The sequence below is a fragment of the Cotesia glomerata genome, linkage group LG7, assembly GCF_020080835.1.
Source record: "Cotesia glomerata isolate CgM1 linkage group LG7, MPM_Cglom_v2.3, whole genome shotgun sequence".
In the NCBI taxonomy this organism is placed as follows: domain Eukaryota; kingdom Metazoa; phylum Arthropoda; class Insecta; order Hymenoptera; family Braconidae; genus Cotesia; species Cotesia glomerata.
The window spans coordinates 25,196,366-25,216,094 of NC_058164.1; the positions used below are offsets into that span (position 1 = coordinate 25,196,366).

At 29.3% G+C, this 19,729-nt stretch overlaps 1 protein-coding gene across 2 annotated transcripts in view; it reads right to left on the reverse strand.

Annotated features, from left to right (window-relative positions):
* LOC123269597 (protein lozenge) overlaps positions 1-19,469 on the reverse strand; it is a 115,472-nt gene extending 96,003 nt beyond the window's left edge. Inside the window, exons 1-3 of one of the 2 annotated variants that reach the window (XM_044735432.1) lie at positions 18,868-19,469; positions 15,282-15,512; positions 22-135 (exon numbers count right to left, since the gene is read on the reverse strand). In XM_044735432.1, coding sequence (XP_044591367.1) covers positions 22-135; positions 15,282-15,512; positions 18,868-19,120 — 598 coding nt within the window. In that variant the 5' untranslated portion in view covers positions 19,121-19,469. The remainder of the gene's footprint in view (positions 1-21; positions 136-15,281; positions 15,513-18,867) is intronic. The other variant, XM_044735431.1, reaches the window with a different exon arrangement.
* Positions 19,470-19,729: the final 260 nt, after the last annotated feature.

Sequence of the window (19,729 nt, forward strand, 5' to 3'; positions counted from 1 at the left end):
GGATCATTTTGATGCACTTACGGGTCTTTGAGCGAGGCTCCCGGGGGCCGTCGACGGTCACCTTTATCGCCCGGGTGTAAGTTGCCACCTGGGGAGGTGTTGTAGATACTGTTATTGTGATGCTGAAGCTTTTCCCTGGAAAATACAATTATTTTTATATTATTGAAAAACTAGATTTTAATAAGATTGAATGTTTAATTAATTTTGTTTGATTTAATTTATTTTTTTCGGTTATTTCACTTTAAAATATATATAGAATAATACACGGAAAAAAGTAAACTGTAATAAATAACAGTCGATTTATCATAAGTAATGATCAACTGCTAAAAATTACCATTTCAAACAGTAAAATCGTGATTTTACTATTCACTTTATAATATTTACCATTTAAACGTTACAATTTACTCTTTACATGGAAGAAAATACTATTTCAAACAGAAATATTCGCTATGTAAATGTCTAAAATGTTTAAGTATAATAATTAACAATTCAGACTTTGACATTTATCATTTCGTACCTAAAAAATGATGTTATGATGTAAAAAGTATAAAATGAAGTTAGTAAATTTCTAATACAAGCAACGTCAATATTTACAAAGTAAAATGGTACATTTTAAACGCAACGCTAAAAATCAAACTGTATTTATTGACTTGCTTGGACTGGTAAAATGTATATTTTAAAAGTATAATTTTTACTGTTTCAAATGTTAAATTCTCCCAGAGTGAGACCCCCTTCTCTTTCATCTGAGTTCCCCTTCTCCTCATAACCCGTGTAAAAAAAAATTGTCCCTGAATTGTCCTAAAATTTTTCATTCATTAATTTTATGATGTATCTGCAACCGTGCAAAAAACAATTGTCTTTCTTAAAATTATTTGAAAAACGTTCAAAATTGTCCTAAAAATATTAAAAAACGTCCAAAAAATGTTTTGAAAATGTCCAAAAAATGTTCCGAAAATGTCCTAAAATTGTCCCATAAATGTCCTAAAAATGTTCTAAAATTGTCTCAAAATTGTCCTAAAAATTTTCATCCATTAATCTTACGATAAATCTATAATCGTGCAATAATAAATTATCTTTCTTCAAATCATTTGAAAAACGTTCTAAATTGTCTTAAAAATATTTAAAAAAAGTTCTAAAAATATTTTTGAAATGTCCAAATAATGTTCCGAAAATGTCCTAAAAATGTCCCAAAATTGTCCTTAAATTGTCCCAAAAATGGTCAATAAATGTTTTATCCATCAATTTCTAGACAAATTTACAGCTGTGCAAAAATAAATTATTTTTTCTTAAATCATTTAATAAACGTTTAAAATTGTAGTAAAATTGTCATAAAATTGACGACGTTCTCTGAAAATCTTTAAAAAAATACGTAAAATTGACGAAAAATCACTTAAATGCACTATTTTAAAATTTCTGTTTATTTCTAAGATGTCCCAAAATTGTCCCAAAAATGTCCCAAATTGTGTCACGTTTGGATGTCCCAAGCTTGGAACATTTTTGGGACAATTTTTTTTTACACGGGAATGTGAACTATATATTTAAATGGCAATTTTTACTGTTTAAAACTGTAATTTTTTAAGATGAAAGCGTCGTTATTTACTATAGTGACAGCTACTAATCACTTATTTTGGATATTAAATTATAAATTGTGGCTTTTATACTTTCCACATTAAGTTCTGTAATATTTATATTTTTGCCACCCCGATGTCCGCTTTACTGTTTGAAACTATGAAAATTAACCGGAATCCGAGTAAATATTACAGTTTACTTTTTTCCGTGATAGATTTTAATAAGATTGAATGTTTAATTAAGTTTGTTTGATTTAATTTATTTTTTTCGGTTATTTCACTTGAAAATATATATACAATAATAGCTAATAGTAAAAAAAAAATTCCGAATGTCATTAAAGTACATTTTTACAAATTATATTTAACTAATTGGATAAAATTAAATTATAATGAGAATTGTATAAAAGTGTTGTAAGAATAAACTGTAATTTCGCAACAACTGATCACCAAAATGTGTAATTTTTTATACCCGTAAGTCTGAGAGCGATTGCAGCGCCGCCTCAAAGGAAGGTGGATAATTCCAACACTTGGAGAAATTTTTACTAAAAAGCCGGTTAATTTTTTAGTAGTTTAAAAAAATTTTATTTTATTGTAGTTTTTGATATTAAATAAAAAATAATTATTATAAATAATTATATGGCATATTATTTCTTATTAATATGCTCATAAAAAAATTATCTGCCTATATCAATCCCAATATAAAAGAATTGGTCATATAAAGCCATATATGGCTATATTAAATCATATATATCATATTATTCTATGATATAATTTTATATGATCATATCAAGTCTAATATGGCCATGTAAAATTATAAATATGGCCATATCTAGCTTGACATGGCTTAATGTGCCAATATTAGGTCTTATATGACTGTATATGATCATATCTGATCTACTATGGTCCAAAATACTCATAAATTGTTTTTAATCTGATCTTTTTTGTGATTTGATGTAAAAATTGGCCATATATGGCCATATTGAGCCATATCTGATTTAATATGGCTTAATATATTCATATATGACAGTATATGCCTCTGAGAGATCCAATATACCCAAATATAGATTTTTAATAAATTTTAGTTTTGTAAATTTCCAACAGGTGGCGCATAGTATCTAAATTTTCTCCCTAGAAGAGATTTAACTTTCAAGAATTAAGTAATAAAATAAAAAAATTTTTTTTGAGTCATTTAAAGAGCTTAATTATTTTTTTAACGAACTATTAAATGAATTTTTATTATATATTAAAAATAATTGCATAAAAATTAAAAAAAAAATTTTTTTCACTTTAATTCCCAGTTTGATAAAATTTTTTCTATTAATTTTTGGACATCGTAAGAATAAAACAGCTTAATACGTCCATATATAACACTATATGTCCCTGTCAGACCTAATATGCCCAAATATAGATTTTTAATAAATTTTAGTTTCAAAAATTTCCAACAGGTGGCGCATGGTGGCAAAATTTTCTCCCTAGAGGATAGTTAATTTTCAGGAACTAAGTAACAAAATAAAAAAAAATTTTTTGAGTTATTTAAAGACCTCAATTCTTCTTTTGATGAACTATTAAATTAATTTTGATTATATATCAAAAATATTTGAGAAAAAAAATAATATTGAAGCCCAATAATTGACAGTTTAATTTTGCAAATACCCTTAAAAAGTCATGGTCATGACTATCCTGTGACCAGCATCAAAATATCATCCGCGAGTGGAAAATGACGGTTGTAGTCAGTTGCAGGTACAGTGACGCTCTAGGAGGGCGCGGGTGTCTCAATGCATATCATGTTGACACACAGCGGGGTAGATTTGCCGAGACAATTATAAATCGTTGACGTTTAGTTCGCTTGGCTGTTATATTATGTCCTTTTCTGAATAGAACCAAACTTATAATATCTTGTCATATTTCAATATTCTGGCAATTAAACACCCACTTATTATTTAATTATATTACCTGGATAATGAGTGGGATGAAGAAGAGTTAGCGGGCCAAATAAAATCCCGAGTATTTAATTTAAGAGGTAGTCAATCTCCGACGGACATTTATAGACAGGGAATTAATATACCGAAGCTGGAACGGGTTTAACTGACGTTAAAGCCAGCCATAGTATAGTAATACCGAGTGATATATAATATTATGCCACCAAAGGATCTCCAACTCCTTTAGGATCTTTGTTGTACTCTTCAGGGAATACGACACCTTAAATCTTTTTTTATTCTTATCCATCACGTGCCATTAAATTGTTTTTACGCCTTTTAGATTTATTTTTTAGCCGGCTGTTAATATATAGAAATTTATAGCGACTACTGCATATTTCAATCAGACGTGAATAGATAAAATAAAAAATATTGCCTCGAAATATATAATATAAATTTTAGAATGGAAGAAACAATGTAAGAGAACAAATTCTGGCCGTAAAACCTCTTTATGATTGATGACCCATTAAACCAAGCAATTACCTCTCTTGCGGTGAGCCAACTTAGACGCTCAAAAAACAACTGGCGACACTTTAATTCTTTCCAACATTTACTTTTTTATTGTTAACTTGCTAAGAACAACCGTTTGTTTATGTTTATGCTGATTTCGAGATGGAATTCTACTGGGGAAAGTTTAAAAGGTTGTGAGAGAGTTTTCTTCAGTGAAGAGAATTTTTTTTTAGATGTAAAATAAATCTTTTATTTTTTATAGGTCATTATTTAAAGGATTGTTAATCTTGTTAATTGTTGATATTTTTAGATATTTTAATAATTTTACATATTAAATACAATTTTAAGGGTTATAGTATTTTATTTTTAAGAAGAAAAATATAGAAAGCAATTTTTTTAGAAATTTTTATTGAGAAAATTTGAAGAAAAAAAAAAATTTTTTTTATTTAGAAATTATAAATGCAAATCTATATTATTAAGAAAATAAGAAAAATTTTGCGTCATTGCGTCAAAAAATTTAGTGTTAAATATTTAACTGATTTTTAACGCAATAATGACGCAAAATTGCACTTAATTTGGTATTTTTAAAATTTTTCGCTATCTTCAATACTTAAGAAGATATTTTAATTTTATAATTCCTAATGTTCAAAATTTTCTCAAAAGATTTCGTTAATAATGATAATGTTTTTATCAAACTTTCATAACTTCTGATCAAATTATCCACAGATTCGGTAGAATCTGGCGCCAAGTTCTGTTCAAATCCGTTGTAAACGGAGCGCTACACGGAAAGAAAATTGAAGGAATTTTTACTATTTCACTATCGTAATTTTTATTAAATTAAATAGTAACGGTGGACTATACTTCTCATTTAGTAATTTTTACGATCTACTATTGTAAATTTTATCCAACAAACAAGGCTAGCAAGAATCTTAAAAGTCGAATAATATAGAGCAAATTATACAATATGTGTTTGTAAACTTTACAATTCAACTATTGTAAAAATTGACGGTCGGTTTTTTTAAAAGAAATTTTAGGGAGGGAAAGAGATAGGAGGTTGGACTAATTGTTACCCATACAGTAACTGAAAAAAGAAATTGAAATTTCCGTCCTATCCGGGATTCGAACCCAGAACTCTTTGTTGGCAGCCAGAGACTCTCCCTCTACGCTATCCGAGGTAAACTAGTACAAATGCCCTTTAACATTTACATAAACTCGGAGTCTAGCGCAGTGCACGGCGATCGCTCACACTAATTGAGAAACATTCCAATTCAACTATTGTAAAATTTGTTATAGTTCCATTGGAAAGATACAGAGGCGGCACTGGAAATTATAATTCTTACTTTTTACAATAGTAATATCGTATTTTTTCTAATCGTAAATTGTAAAATTTCATGAATAAATAGTAAATTTTCTTCTAAAATATTTGAAAATTAATAGTAATAAAAGTATGGTCCAGCTTTACAATAGTTGTATAGTAAATTTTCCCAGAAATTTTTTTCCGTGTAGACTACCGACTGTGTTTACTGTAAGCAGAACGGTATTTTGAGGTTGCAAAATTTTATTTAATTCTACGGTACTTTTTTTTCCTAAATTGTATATTATAACAGTAATTCTTGCTTTATTTTACTGATATTAATTAATTATATTCAATTATAATAATCCACAGATTCGGTAGAATCTGGCGCCAAGTTCCGTTCAAATCTGCTGTAAACGGAGCGCCAGACTACCGACTGTGTTTACTGTAAGCAGAACGGTATTTTGAGGTTGCAAAATTTTATTTAATTCTACGGTCCTTCTTGTTCCTAAATTTTATATTATAACAGTAATTCATGCTTTATTTTACTGATATTAATTAATTATATTCAATTATAACAATTAATCTACTTGAAATTATTAAATTTAATCAGCACAAACTATAGCAACGCAAAAATTTCGATCCTGACTATTTTTTCGATGGGCAAAGTGATCTGCCACAGACTAAATAATTCGAGAATGCATAGTAATCCTTCATTAGATGGGAAACTACAGTTAAAAAGAGATATTTCACAGCTTGCATCTACGCCCGCTAGGGTGCGCTGGAATTATTTTTACATAAACTGTAGTTTCAAGGGGATAGTTTGCTATGAAAAATGCAACCAACGCGAGATTTAATTAAGTTGGTACCAATTGTAAATTTTTATTATAATTACAAAAAATACTAAAATCCGAACAAAAACAGTTTCACTGTAAAAAAATCGCGCCAAGTCCACGTTCATAAGACTATTAAGAAAAAAAAATTTGTTTTTTTCTTTACAAAAATATATAAAATAAAAAAATTAAAAAATCCAAGTAACCGATATGATTGTTTATGATTTTCGGAAATTAAAAAAAATTTTGTTATAAATTTAAAAATTAAGAAAAAAATTTTGGAACGTACTTGGTGTGCGTCATTGTGTATTTCAATTTTTTTAAATTTTGCAACCGCGCACACTAAATACGTTCCAAACTTTTTTTTTAATTTTTAAATTTGTAACAAAATTTTTTTTAATTTCCGAAAATCATAAACAATCATATCGGTTACTTGGATTTTTTAATTTTTTTATTTTATATATTTTTGTAAAGAAAAAAACAAATTTTTTTTTCTTAATAGTTTTATGAACGTGGATTTGGCGCGATTTTTTTACAGTGAAACTGTTTTTGTTCGGATTTTAGTATTTTTTGTAATTATAATAAAAATTTACAATTGGTACCAACTTAATTAAATCTCGCGTTGGTTGCATTTTTTATAGCAAACTATCCCCTTGAAACTACAGTTTATGTAAAAATAATTCCAGCGCACCCTGGCGGGTGTAGATGCAAGCTGTGAAATATCTATTTTTAACTGTAGTTTCCCATCTAATGAAGGATTACTATGCATTCTCGAATTATTTAGTCTGTGGCAGATCACTTGGCCCATCGAAAAAAAAGTCAGGATCGAAATTTTTGCGTTGCTATAGTTTGTGCTGATTAAATTTAATAATTTCAAGTAGATTAATTGTTATAAGTGAATATAATTAATTAATAACAGTCAAATAAAGTATGAATTACTGTTATAATATATAATTTAGGAAAAAAAAGTACCGTAGAATTAAATAAAATTTTGCAACCTCAAAATACCCTTCTGCTTACAGTAAACACAGTCGGTAGTCTGGCGCTCCGTTTACAGCAGATTTGAACGGAACTTGGCGCCAGATTCTACCGAATCTGTGGACGATATTTACTACTTTATCTGCAATTTTTTTTTTTTTTTTTTTTTCCCGGCAATATTTAAATTAAGTTTTGCATTTGAGATCTATCGTATCATATTAAAACACTTGTCAATAACTACTGACATGACTATAATAAGATAACGTTACAATTACAATTACAAATATAAATAATGCTGTGAAGCGGGAAAGAATAGGAGTTACGGTAATTATTACGTGAAGCGTTCCACATTCACGTAACAGGATATTGGTAGGAAAGGATTGAGAAAGGAATGTGGAGAGGATCATCTTAATGTGAGTTTATAGAATATGCGAGAAAAAATTATTAGATAGCTCGGACTGGGATTCGAACCCAGAACCTTCCGAAGACATGTCGGCTACTCTACCATTTGAGCTATCCGGTCTATACTAAATTTCCTTTCGCTTATTCTATATACATTAAGCCACACCGTCCATCTTACATTCAATATCAATATTGAAAAAAGGTTGAGCGAATGAATAAAATAGTCCCATTAAGAAAAAATCAGGAAAATCAATTAACCAATTGAAAGACAAAAGGACGAAACAAGAGAGAGTAGCTCCCTGTGAGGGAGCGAGACAGAGATCTAGTTGTTGGGGTCCATCGCATCTGGGGCTAATAATGCCTGGGCATCCGACTCCCCGTTCCCGGGAGCTGCGGTTAATACTCGATGATGGGAACGGTCATCTGCAGAGACAGGGAGACAGGGAACCAAGCCAGGCTCGCGACTCGTTCCAGGTACTGTTCAGTGTCCACTATCCGACCACTCACACTCATACGAGTCCGTGTGTCTACACCATTATCTCACGATCTGTGTCATCGAGATGGCCAACCGTCAACATCTACATCAACGCCTCCACGCTTCTCTTCTCTCTATCTCTCTTCTATTCGAGTTTGCGGACCTATAGATCCTATCCCATATACCTAAACCACTCGAAAGCATTCGCTAATACTATACTATACTATACTAGCTCACATGATGTTCCATGCCCTGCGATGAGGGATGATTCCAAACAACCCACACTAAACACATTGAGTCTGAAAATCTACCCAGGCCACTTGCCAGCCAGGATGTCTATACAATTGTCAAATAATTACTAGCATTGGTAATTTCCACAATATTCTGTCAACAAATAATCTATTACCCAAAGATGATTGATGATTGATGGGTCAGTGTTTGGGAAGTGAAAAAAATTTTTGAAAAAAAATCTCTATCTCTAGATACATAATTGAGAAATGACCTTGTATCTTGTAAAATATTGACATTTTTGAAGATATAAGCTCATCCTGATGTTACACTCATCAAGGCCTTTCATTTGAGTACCCACATCGATTTTTCATATATTTTATATATTTATATATATGTATATATGAAAAATATAATAAATATGCATGTGGGTACTCAAATGAAAGCTTTTGATGAGTGTAACATCGGGATGAGCTTATATCTTTAAAAATGTCAATATTTAAGAAAGTACAGTGCAATTTAACAATATATAAGATACATAATTAAGAAATGACCTTGTATCTGGTGGACTGTTGACATTTTTGAAGATATAAGCTCATCCTGATATTACACTTACCAAGACCTTTCATTTGAGTACCCACATCAATTTTTTATATATTTATATATATTATATATATGTATATATGAAAAATATATCAAATACGCTTGTGGGTACTCTAACGATAGCTTTTGATGAGTATAACATCGGAATGAGCTTATATCTTTGAAATTGTATTATATATATGTATATATGACAAATATATGAAAATGCATGTGGGTACTCGAATGAAAGCTCTTGATGAGTGTAACATCAGGATGAGCTTAGATCTTTAAAAATATCAATAATTAAGAAATAACCTTATATTTTGTGAATTATTGACGTTTTTAAAGATATAAGCTCATCCTGATGTTACACTCATCAAGACCTTTGATTTAAGTACCCACATCAATTTTTCATATATTTTATATATTTATATATATGTATATATGAAAAATATAATAAATATGCATGTGGGTACTCAAATGAAAGCTTTTGATGATTGTAACATCGGGATGAGCTTATATCTTTAAAAATGTCAATATTTAAGAAAGTACAGTGCAATTTAACAATATATAAGATACATAATTAAGAAATGACCTTGTATCTGGTGGACTGTTGACATTTTTGAAGATATAAGCTCATCCTGATATTACACTTACCAAGACCTTTCATTTGAGTACCCACATCAATTTTTTATATATTTATATATATTATATATATGTATATATGAAAAATATATCAAATACGCATGTGGGTACTCGAATGAAAGCTCTTGATGAGTATAACATCGGAATGAGCTTATATCTTTGAAATTGTATTATATATATGTATATATGACAAATATATGAAAATGCATGTGGGTACTCGAATGAAAGCTCTTGATGAGTGTAACATCAGGATGAGCTTAGATCTTTAAAAATATCAATAATTAAGAAATAACCTTATATTTTGTGAATTATTGACGTTTTTAAAGATATAAGCTCATCCTGATGTTACACTCATCAAGACCTTTGATTTAAGTACCCACATCAATTTTTCATATATTTTATATATTTATATATATGTATATATGAAAAATATAATAAATATGCATGTGGGTACTCAAATGAAAGCTTTTGATGATTGTAACATCGGGATGAGCTTATATCTTTAAAAATGTCAATATTTAAGAAAGGACAGTGCAATTTAACAATATATAAGATACATAATTAAGAAATGACCTTGTATCTGGTGAACTATTGACATTTTTGAAGATATAAGCTCATCCTGATATTACACTCACCAAGACTTTTCATTTGAGTACCCACATCAATTTTTTATATATTCATATATATTATATATATGTATATATGAAAAATATATCAAATATGCATGTGGGTACTCGAATGAAAGCTCTTGATCAGTGTAACATTAGGATGAGCTTAGATCTTTAAAAATATCAATAATTAAGAAATAACCTTATATTTTGTGAATTATTGACATTTTTAAAGATATAAGCTCATCCTGATGTTACACTCATCAAGGCCTTTCATTTGAGTACCCACATCAATTTTTGATATATTTATATATATTATATATATGTATATATGAAAAATATATGAAAATGCATGTGGGTACTCAAATGAAAGCTCTTGGTAAGTGTAACATCGGGATGAGCTTATACCTTTAAAAATTTCAATATTTAAGAAAGTACAGTGCAATTTAACAAAAGTCATTATTCAATAAAGCAAAATTTTATTTATTCATAGTTCACATAAAAGTGACCAAAGTTGGTCCGGTAATTTTTAAATAATTTGATTGGAAGTTACAAATGTTTAAAGACCAATAATGATCAAAATTTTTGACAAAAAATTTTGAAATTTAAAATATCTCAAAAAATTCAAAGTTATGAAAAATATCAGAGCCAAAATTTGTAGCCGAGGAAATTTCCAACCGACTTACTCTAAAACTAATCCTTTAGTAGCATCCCCAAGCTAACCGAAACAAATTCCCTTTTCAAAAAACAAAAATCCCGAATCGGCATGAAAATGCCCTCGGGTAGATGATGCAGCGGACAACCGTCAGTGGTATGTCGACGAGCAGAGCGACAGTTATTTATCAGGCCATCCAAACTATCAAGCTTGAACTCGGCTCCTCTCTTACACGATCGCCGATTGATAGAGATGGATCACCGTTGAAGGACAGCGCGTGAAGGGTAAAGCGTAACCTACACCCCATACATATAAATATCCGCATCTACATATGTACTGTCCACCGAAATGTGAAAAGGGAAACGTTGTACACACGCATCGCAAAATATTGTGTCCCTGCGAATGTAACGATGCGTTATGGATCCGATGCGTCCAGAACGAGCGTAAACTCTTCTCTGATTCGGGTCATCTATCTTTTACGTACCGTCATTTACCTACCAAAGACCGATATCTATTGACGCTATTACTACGCAAATTTATTTCATTTCGAAAAAAAAAAAAATTTTGTATGGTCATATATGACCAGATATATGATCAGATAAATTTATAAGATCATATCTGACTTAAAATGTCCACATAAAAATTTTTTATGTGACCCTATATGATAGTCGACAAAATTAGGCCATAAATATTCAATTATGGATTTTAAATATTTATATATGACTTTATGTGATCATAAAAGACCAGATATATGATCAGATAAATTTATAAGATCATATCTGACTTAAAATGTCCACATAAAAATTTTTTATGTGACCCTATATGATATTTGACTAAAATAGGCCAGAAATATTAATTTATGGTTTCTAAATATTTATATATGACTTCATGTGATCATAAAATACCATATATGACCAGATATATGATCAGATAAATTTATAAGATCATATCTCACTTAAAATGTCTATATAAAAATTTTTTATGTGACCTTATATGATAGTTGATCATATTAAATCATAAATAGAGATTTTTGGCTTATAAATATTTATATGTGACTTTATGTGATCATGAAAGATCAGATGTGACCATATATGACCATATATATGGCTTGATTTGTTCATATATAAACTATATATGACTTAATAAAGCCATTTAGAGCCTAATATGCCCATATATATGATTTTATATGGCCATATCGACCCAGATATGATCATATAATGTTATATATATAAAAATTAATGCCTTTATATGACTCTATAGGTCCATATGTGACTTGATAAGTCAATTTTAGGAATCATATATCAATTTATGGTCAGATATAGACTAATAAATTATAGGTCTAAAATATGGCCATATATGAACATATATGACATTGTATGGCCTGATATGATCATATATGGCTTATTAAGCTCATATATAGCCATATAAAATCAGATATGACTATTTCAAGCCTTATAAGACTATGTGACTTTTTTAACCTATTTTTAGGTCTAATATATGACCTTATATGGCCATAGATGTTTACATATGACCTTATATGGCCTAATATGTTTATATATGGTTTGATAAGTCCATATATGGCCATATAAATTCAGATATGAATATTTCAAGCCATATATAGACATTTCTGACTTTATATAACTTTCTAAATACATTTTAGGTCTAATATATGGTCATAGATATTCACATATGATCTTATATGGTCTGATATGATCATATATCGCTTAATAAGCTCATATATGGCCATATAAAATCAGATATAAGTATTTTAAGCCATATATGACTTTATATAACTTTTTAAACCCATTATAGATCTAATATATGTTCTGATATTTTCATATATGATCTTATATGGCTTGATATGTTCATATATGGCTCAATAAGTATATATATGGCCAATATGGCAATATCAGAGAATTTTATGAATCTCTATGGCATGATATGGTCTGATCTGTCAATATATGGCTTCATTTGATCATTTGCCATATAATGCCATATAAAAAATTTTTTTTTTCATTTTTATTGAAATTTCAACTCCATCTGGATTATATAAATTGATATAGATTTTTCATACTTTGTTTTATCCTATTGGTATTATTATTGTTACTCGACAATCCACGAATCTTGTCTCTTTCATTTGTCAATCTGTAATCCTCAATTTTGACGATTGCCCAAATTGCCAGAGGGAAAACGACGTAATATGACCGCTAGTGTTTATATAATACATATATTGTATATTGTATATACGCGTTATACCGGTCGCGGTGTCTGTTTCGACAGTTTATTAATTTGATTGGTCCTGCATCATCCGGAACAATCTACAAATACAAACAATTTGTATAACTGGACGCTTATACGCTTATACTCATATATTTATATATGCCAGGGCCACTAGCTATCAGGAATAATGGAGACTAAAGGTAACTTGCGGGCGAATTTTCCGAGCCTCCATATATATATATATATATATATATATATATATATATATATATATATATATATATATATATATATATATATGTCCATGCTAAATCGCTTTAGTTTGATTTCGTTCGATTAGTTTGTCTATTCTATAATAAATTTATCTCTTTTTGATTGTCATTTGAATTTTATTTACAAAATTATCCGATTTTCTAATTATCCTACCGATCAGTTTAAAAATCTAATTATGGTCTGGGGAATCTAATTATCTAATTGTAGTTACGGTTTTTTTTTTCGATAATTGGCTTTCGGTGAGTTTTATTGCAGGGTATTAATTAGAGCTGATTAATTTTGACGTGTGATAAAAGAAATTTTGATTCTATTAAAAATTTAGATCTAATGAATTTTTAATAATTCTAATTAATTTTTATATTAACATTTTTGCTTAGTAATTTTTAATAAAATTTCTCATTATTAAAATTATTAGATAGTTTCAATCTAATTAATAATTCTAATTAATTTTTATATTAACATTTTTGCTTAATACTTTTTGATAAGATTTTTAATTATTAAAATCATTAGATAGTCTAGATTTAATTAATTTCTAATAATTTCAATTAATTCTAATTTATTATCAAAAATTATCGATAAAAATTTTAATTATTAAAAAAATTTAGATCTAATGAATTTTTAATAATTCTAATTAATTTTTATATTACCATTTTTGCTTAATAATTTTTGAAAAAATTTCGAATTATTAAAATCATTAGATAGTCTAAATCTAATTAATTTCTAATGTTTCCAATGAATTTTAATTTTATAATTTAAAATCCATTACAATTTATATAATTTTTAATTATTTAAAAAATCGAGATCTAATTAATTTCTAATAGTTCCAATTAATTCTAATTTTTCATCAAAATTATTCTTTTCATCATCATTATTTTCATTATCATTATCGATAAAAATTCTTAATATTAAAAAATCTAGATCTAATGAATTTTAAATACTTCTAATGATTTCTAATTATTAAAAAATTTAGATCTAATGAATTTCTAATAATTCTAATCAATTATTGTGTAAGCATTTTCGCTTGATAATTCATCAAATTTTTAATAATGAAAAATCATTAGACAGTCTAGATCTAATTAATTTCCAATACTTCCAATAAATTTCAATTATTAAAAAACTCAAGATCGAATTAATTTCCAATACTTCTAATTAATTATAATTTTTTTTCCACTCAAAAATTCGTATCTAATAAATTTCTAATAAAATTGTAATTTTATCATTTTTCCTTAAAATTAATCCACGATATTTCTAATTAATACAAAGTTCAAATCTAATTAATTTCCAATACTTCCATTGAATCTTAATTTTTTTCTTTATTTAAAAATTATTAAAAATTTAGATCCAAAAAATGTCCAATAAAATTCTAATTTTACCTTAAAATCATTCTAATTAACAAAAATTCCAGATCTAATTAATTTCCAATTAATTTTAATTTTTTTCATTACTAAAAAATTATCAAAAATTTCCAATAAAATTCTAATTTTACAATTCTTCCTTAAAATCGACTCATGATAATTCAAATTAATAAAAAAATTCAAATCTAATAAATTTCCAATACTTCCGATGAATTCAAATTTTTTTTTCTTCCCTAAAAAATCATCTCAAGCTTTCAATTAAAAAAAAAAAAAAAAAAAAAAATCCAATAAAACAGACATCAAAAACGGCAATTAGAACATTTCTCTGTAAATGACGGGTATAATCATGAGGTGAACCATCATCAGCCCATCGGACATCTCATATGGAACACACATCTAGAATGATTTGAAACCCTCCGCCTCGCAGCCCCTATCCTCTATAAACTATCTAGTACTACCCCATGTAGTACTACATACATACTCTGCGATGATTTCTGATTAACGGGCAGTTGTTTCGCGTGCTCGCGGCAGCGGACGTCGAGTAATGACTCTGGGGGCGACGGGAGCTCATTCTCCCACCCTCACCCTCCCCCCCCCCCTCTGCCGCCCTCCGAGCAGGGAAATAGGATATAGACGATATTGTATTCGAATTTGCAGGAGAACATCATCAATGATTGTCATTTTGATTACAATGACAGTCATTGAGCGAGGGGTGGTAAAATAAATTCTTCGAGCTTACCTCTGCCACTCCGTCCGACGAACCTCAGGTCGTTGAATTTCGCCACCTGGTTCTTCATCAACGCCGTCGAGTTCCTCAATTCTGCACAACAATTTTCGTCATTTCCAGCCCTTACTGTCACCAGGGTCCCGTCACCCACGTCCCCGAGGGCCACGACCTTGAACGCCACTGGAAGGGTCTTGTTCGACCGCCAGTGCGTCGGCAATTGGCTGCAGAGGAAGTACGGCGACCCTAAAACACAATTTTCGCCCTTTTTGTTAAGCTTTTATCTTAATTTTGTAATTTTGGGTTTCCAAAATTGTTTTAGGGCGAATATCTTTAAAAGGGTTGAGAATATCGAAAATGTCATTCAAATTGATTTTGTAGCTCTTAAAATTTTAAAGAAAATGAGCCCTAGCTCGATTGTTTTGGACAATTAGTTTCCAAGTTATGACACTTTTTGTATTCATATATATATCAAAAGTCATTATGACAGAATTTTGATCATTATGAATCTTATAATTCAAATATCTATTTATCTATTGCAAATATAAAAAAATTATGATACATAATTTGTAGTTTTTTAAATTTAAAGAAAAATAAGCCCTATTTCAATTGATTATGATCATTAGTCTCCGAATTATGATACTTTTTGTATTCATATACACACAAAATTTTGAATATCAAAAATTTTACAATTCAATGTATCTTAATATTTATACTAATTGCGCGCGCTTTAATCTTAACCAATAAGAAATTAGTAACCGTTCTTTCGAGATTTTTAAAAATTTCGATGCTAAACTAACTTCAGTTCAATCATCAATTTTATATTATAGGATATCTCGATAACTATAATAGATATTAAAAAAAACCAAATTTGTAGCTTATGAAATTTTGGGCCAAATAAGCTTAAATTCAATTTTTTTCAATAATTAATTTCCAAGTTATTATTATATTTTTATTCATATGGAGTAGAAGTACCGTTTGTGGCCAGTGTACATTTTTTGGTCACTTTATTTTCAAATTATTGTATAAATATTTCTATAAGCACCAAAATGAATTCAATTCGTATAAATGTATTAATTTATAAATTCTATAAAAATTCTACTTGAATAGTTAAATTTTTCACAAATTCACTAAAATATCAAGTGGCCAAAATTGGTACTTCTACCCTATACCAAAAATTGTTATATTAAAATTTTCTACATTGTGAATTTTATAACGCAAATATCTTCATATCCGTCTCAGGTATCAAAAAGTCATAAAACTAATTTTGTAGCCCTCAAAAGTTTGAGCTAAAAAAATCTTCTTTTAACTCTTTTCAGCCCTTAGTTTCCAAGATATTATACTTTTTGCATTCATACACACCAAAAATCATTATAACAAAATTTTGAACAATATGAATCTTACAACGCAAATATCTTCATACCCGTTGCAGATATTAAAAAGTTTGGAAAGTCCAAAAGTGCACGCCTCATAACGCTCAATCATTTTTTAAGAAAAAAATTAATTGTATAATTAATTAAAAAAAAAAAATTATAATTAAGTAATTTCTTACAGAGTATTTTTTATTTTTTTTTTTAAATATCAGCGCCCTTTTTTCTTGTCATATGCGCACGCAGTCTAAAAAAATCTAGCTTGATCAAGTGGCGCCAAAGTTTTCACGTGACAAATAAGAAAAGTTCGTTTGGCTTTGTACGGTTGTATCCGTGAATTTTAATAAAAATTCAATTTAAAAAAAAAATACATAAGCTAGGCCACTGATATGAAATACGGACCCAGTTCATCGAATTCTTAAACTAATAAAAAAAGTCCGGTCTTGAAATATCAATTTGTTCGGGAGTAATCGTTGGTACATCCAAAATAGGGTGACATCCGGACGTCCACACTGATAGGAGGATTTATTTGTATTAAAAAAATATTTGTTAATAGTTAACAAATCATTTATTAGAGACCATTTTTTAGTATCAAACAAATATTTCTTAGTATTTAAAATGATTTGTTTGTATTTAATAAATCAGATATTCATTTATTAAATATTAATAAATCTTTTTAAATACTAAGAAATATTTGTTAAGGACTAAAAAGTGGTCTCTAATAAATGATTTGTTAAATATTAACAAATATTTTTAACTATAAACAAATCCTTCTATCAGTGCACGTAAAATTTTTTTCAAAACGTTTTTTTTTTTTTTCAAAATAGCAACATAAAATGATTTTAGAAAGTAAAAGATGGTTTAATTTAAGTGTTTTTCGGTGTACATCTACTTATATTATTGAATAAGTGTAATATGGTTGTGATAGAGGCATTTAAAGATCACAAAATTGCTTGATCTTGACGAGTCGAGTATAAAGCACAACCGCATGCGCTTCGCGCTATGAGGCGTGCAAAAATCATGAGACCAATTTTGTAGCTCTTAAAATTTTGAAGAAGAAAAACTTTCTTTGAATTTTTTTCACTTGATAGTTTCCAAGATACGATACTTTTTGCAATCGTATATACCAAAAATCATTATAACAAAATTTTGATCATTATGAATCTTATAACGTAAATATCTCCGAAATGGTTAAAGATATCAAAAAATCATAAAAGACCAATTTTGTAGCCCTTAAAATTTTCAATAAAAAAAATTTTCTTTGACTTCTTTTCACCCCTTAGTTTCCAAGATATGATACTTTTTGTATTCATATATATATATATATATATATATATATATATATATATATATATATATATATATATATAAACAAAATCATGATCAAATTTTGACTATCACACAGAAAAAAAAATTAACTTTAATCAAGAGAAAAATTTTTGAACCAAAAAAATAATATTGAAGAGTTTCATTATTTGGATCAAGACGAAAAATTTCTTAGTCTAAGAATTTTTCTGCTCAAATCAAAAAGATGAAATTCTTCAAAATTATTTACTAGATTGAAGTTAATTTTTTTTCCTGTTCATGAATCTGACAATCCAATGTATCTTAAAATTTAAAAATCTCGATAACTATGATAGCTATTAAAAAATTTGAAGATACCAAAATAAACAGCTTATAAAATTCCGGACCAAATAATCTTTAATTCAATTTTTTCACTAATTAATATCTAAGTTATAATTTAATTTCTATTCATATATATCATCAAAAATTATCCCTACAAAAAAATCGAAGCTCGCAAAAAAATGGGACCTGATCGGCTGCCCAATTTTAAAACACAGTAACTGCAAAATTTTAAACCTGATTTTTTTTAGTACTGCTGCATTTTTAATAACTTTTAGACCTTAATTTCAAGTATTTTCTATTCAGAAATCAAATTTTTTATCTATTAGGCGCGCAAATTTTTTTTTAATAAGAAAAATTAGAAAAATATCTTAAAATTGTCAGACTGTTTGAAATTGGGCAGCCGCTGATTTCTTATTGGTTAAAATTAAGGCGCGCTATTTAAATTTCTAGTTACAACAAAATTTTGATCACAAATTTTAGACCCCAAATATCTGCTTAATTATCACACCTTTAAAAAATCTTAAAGGTCCCGAAAATTCTAAGCCGACTTCTTGAAAAATTTTCCACCCCTATTTTAAAATTCCCCCAAAAATCCAAAAAATTACCAGTCCTGACAAGCTCCCCAGGATGTTCAGCCTGGGCCTCTCCGACGAGCCTCTCGGTCCACCAGAGCTCCCCGACGGCGGCTCCCTCGCTCATTTCGCCCCCGCTCCCGTTGACGGAGCCCAGAGGAGCGCCCACGGCAGTCGCGCGGTTCCCGTCAACGTCGTCGGGGTACCGCGAGTGCGTTCCTTGCTGCGAGGACCCGACGGAATCGTAATTCTCCCCGCAACCAACCGAGTCCACTGGTAGATGCATCCCATCGGCCCTCACGCGCCCCTCCAACCCTCCAGGTTCCGTAGCTGCTAATTCTTGGTCCCTCCAAAAATCACTCTAAACTCAAAGCACTCTTTTTGTTCCTCTCCATTGCACTTTCATGCAACTTTGTTTCTTCACAAAATCACTAGAAAAATACCGACACTTAATTATAAATTTTATTTAATTTATTAATCACTAATTAATTATAATTGCACCAGATTTAATTACACCGCGACGTTTGTTTCGATTTTAGAGTCAATAAAACACGAGTTGTATCTATTTATCCCGAGCACGGTCAGTCGCGGTGGACGGCGTGCGACCAAATGCCGAAGGTCTTGATGAGTAGCGGCGCGGCAGCGTGTGCCTACCGCTATTCGGAGAGAGAGATCGGGCCGCCCAGCCCGCGGTACTCTACTATATAATAATATAAGCGGAGTTGTATGTAATAGCGTCTACGCTTCACGCTCTACTCAGCTTCCCTGCTCACTCTTTCTAGAGAATGTTTAGACTGTATTTGTATGTGGGCTTGCTGTTGTGAGTCGTGGTGGGCAGCCGAACAATAGTTGGCCGCTTGGAGAGGCTCCAGAATTTTTAAAATTGTGTTTTTTT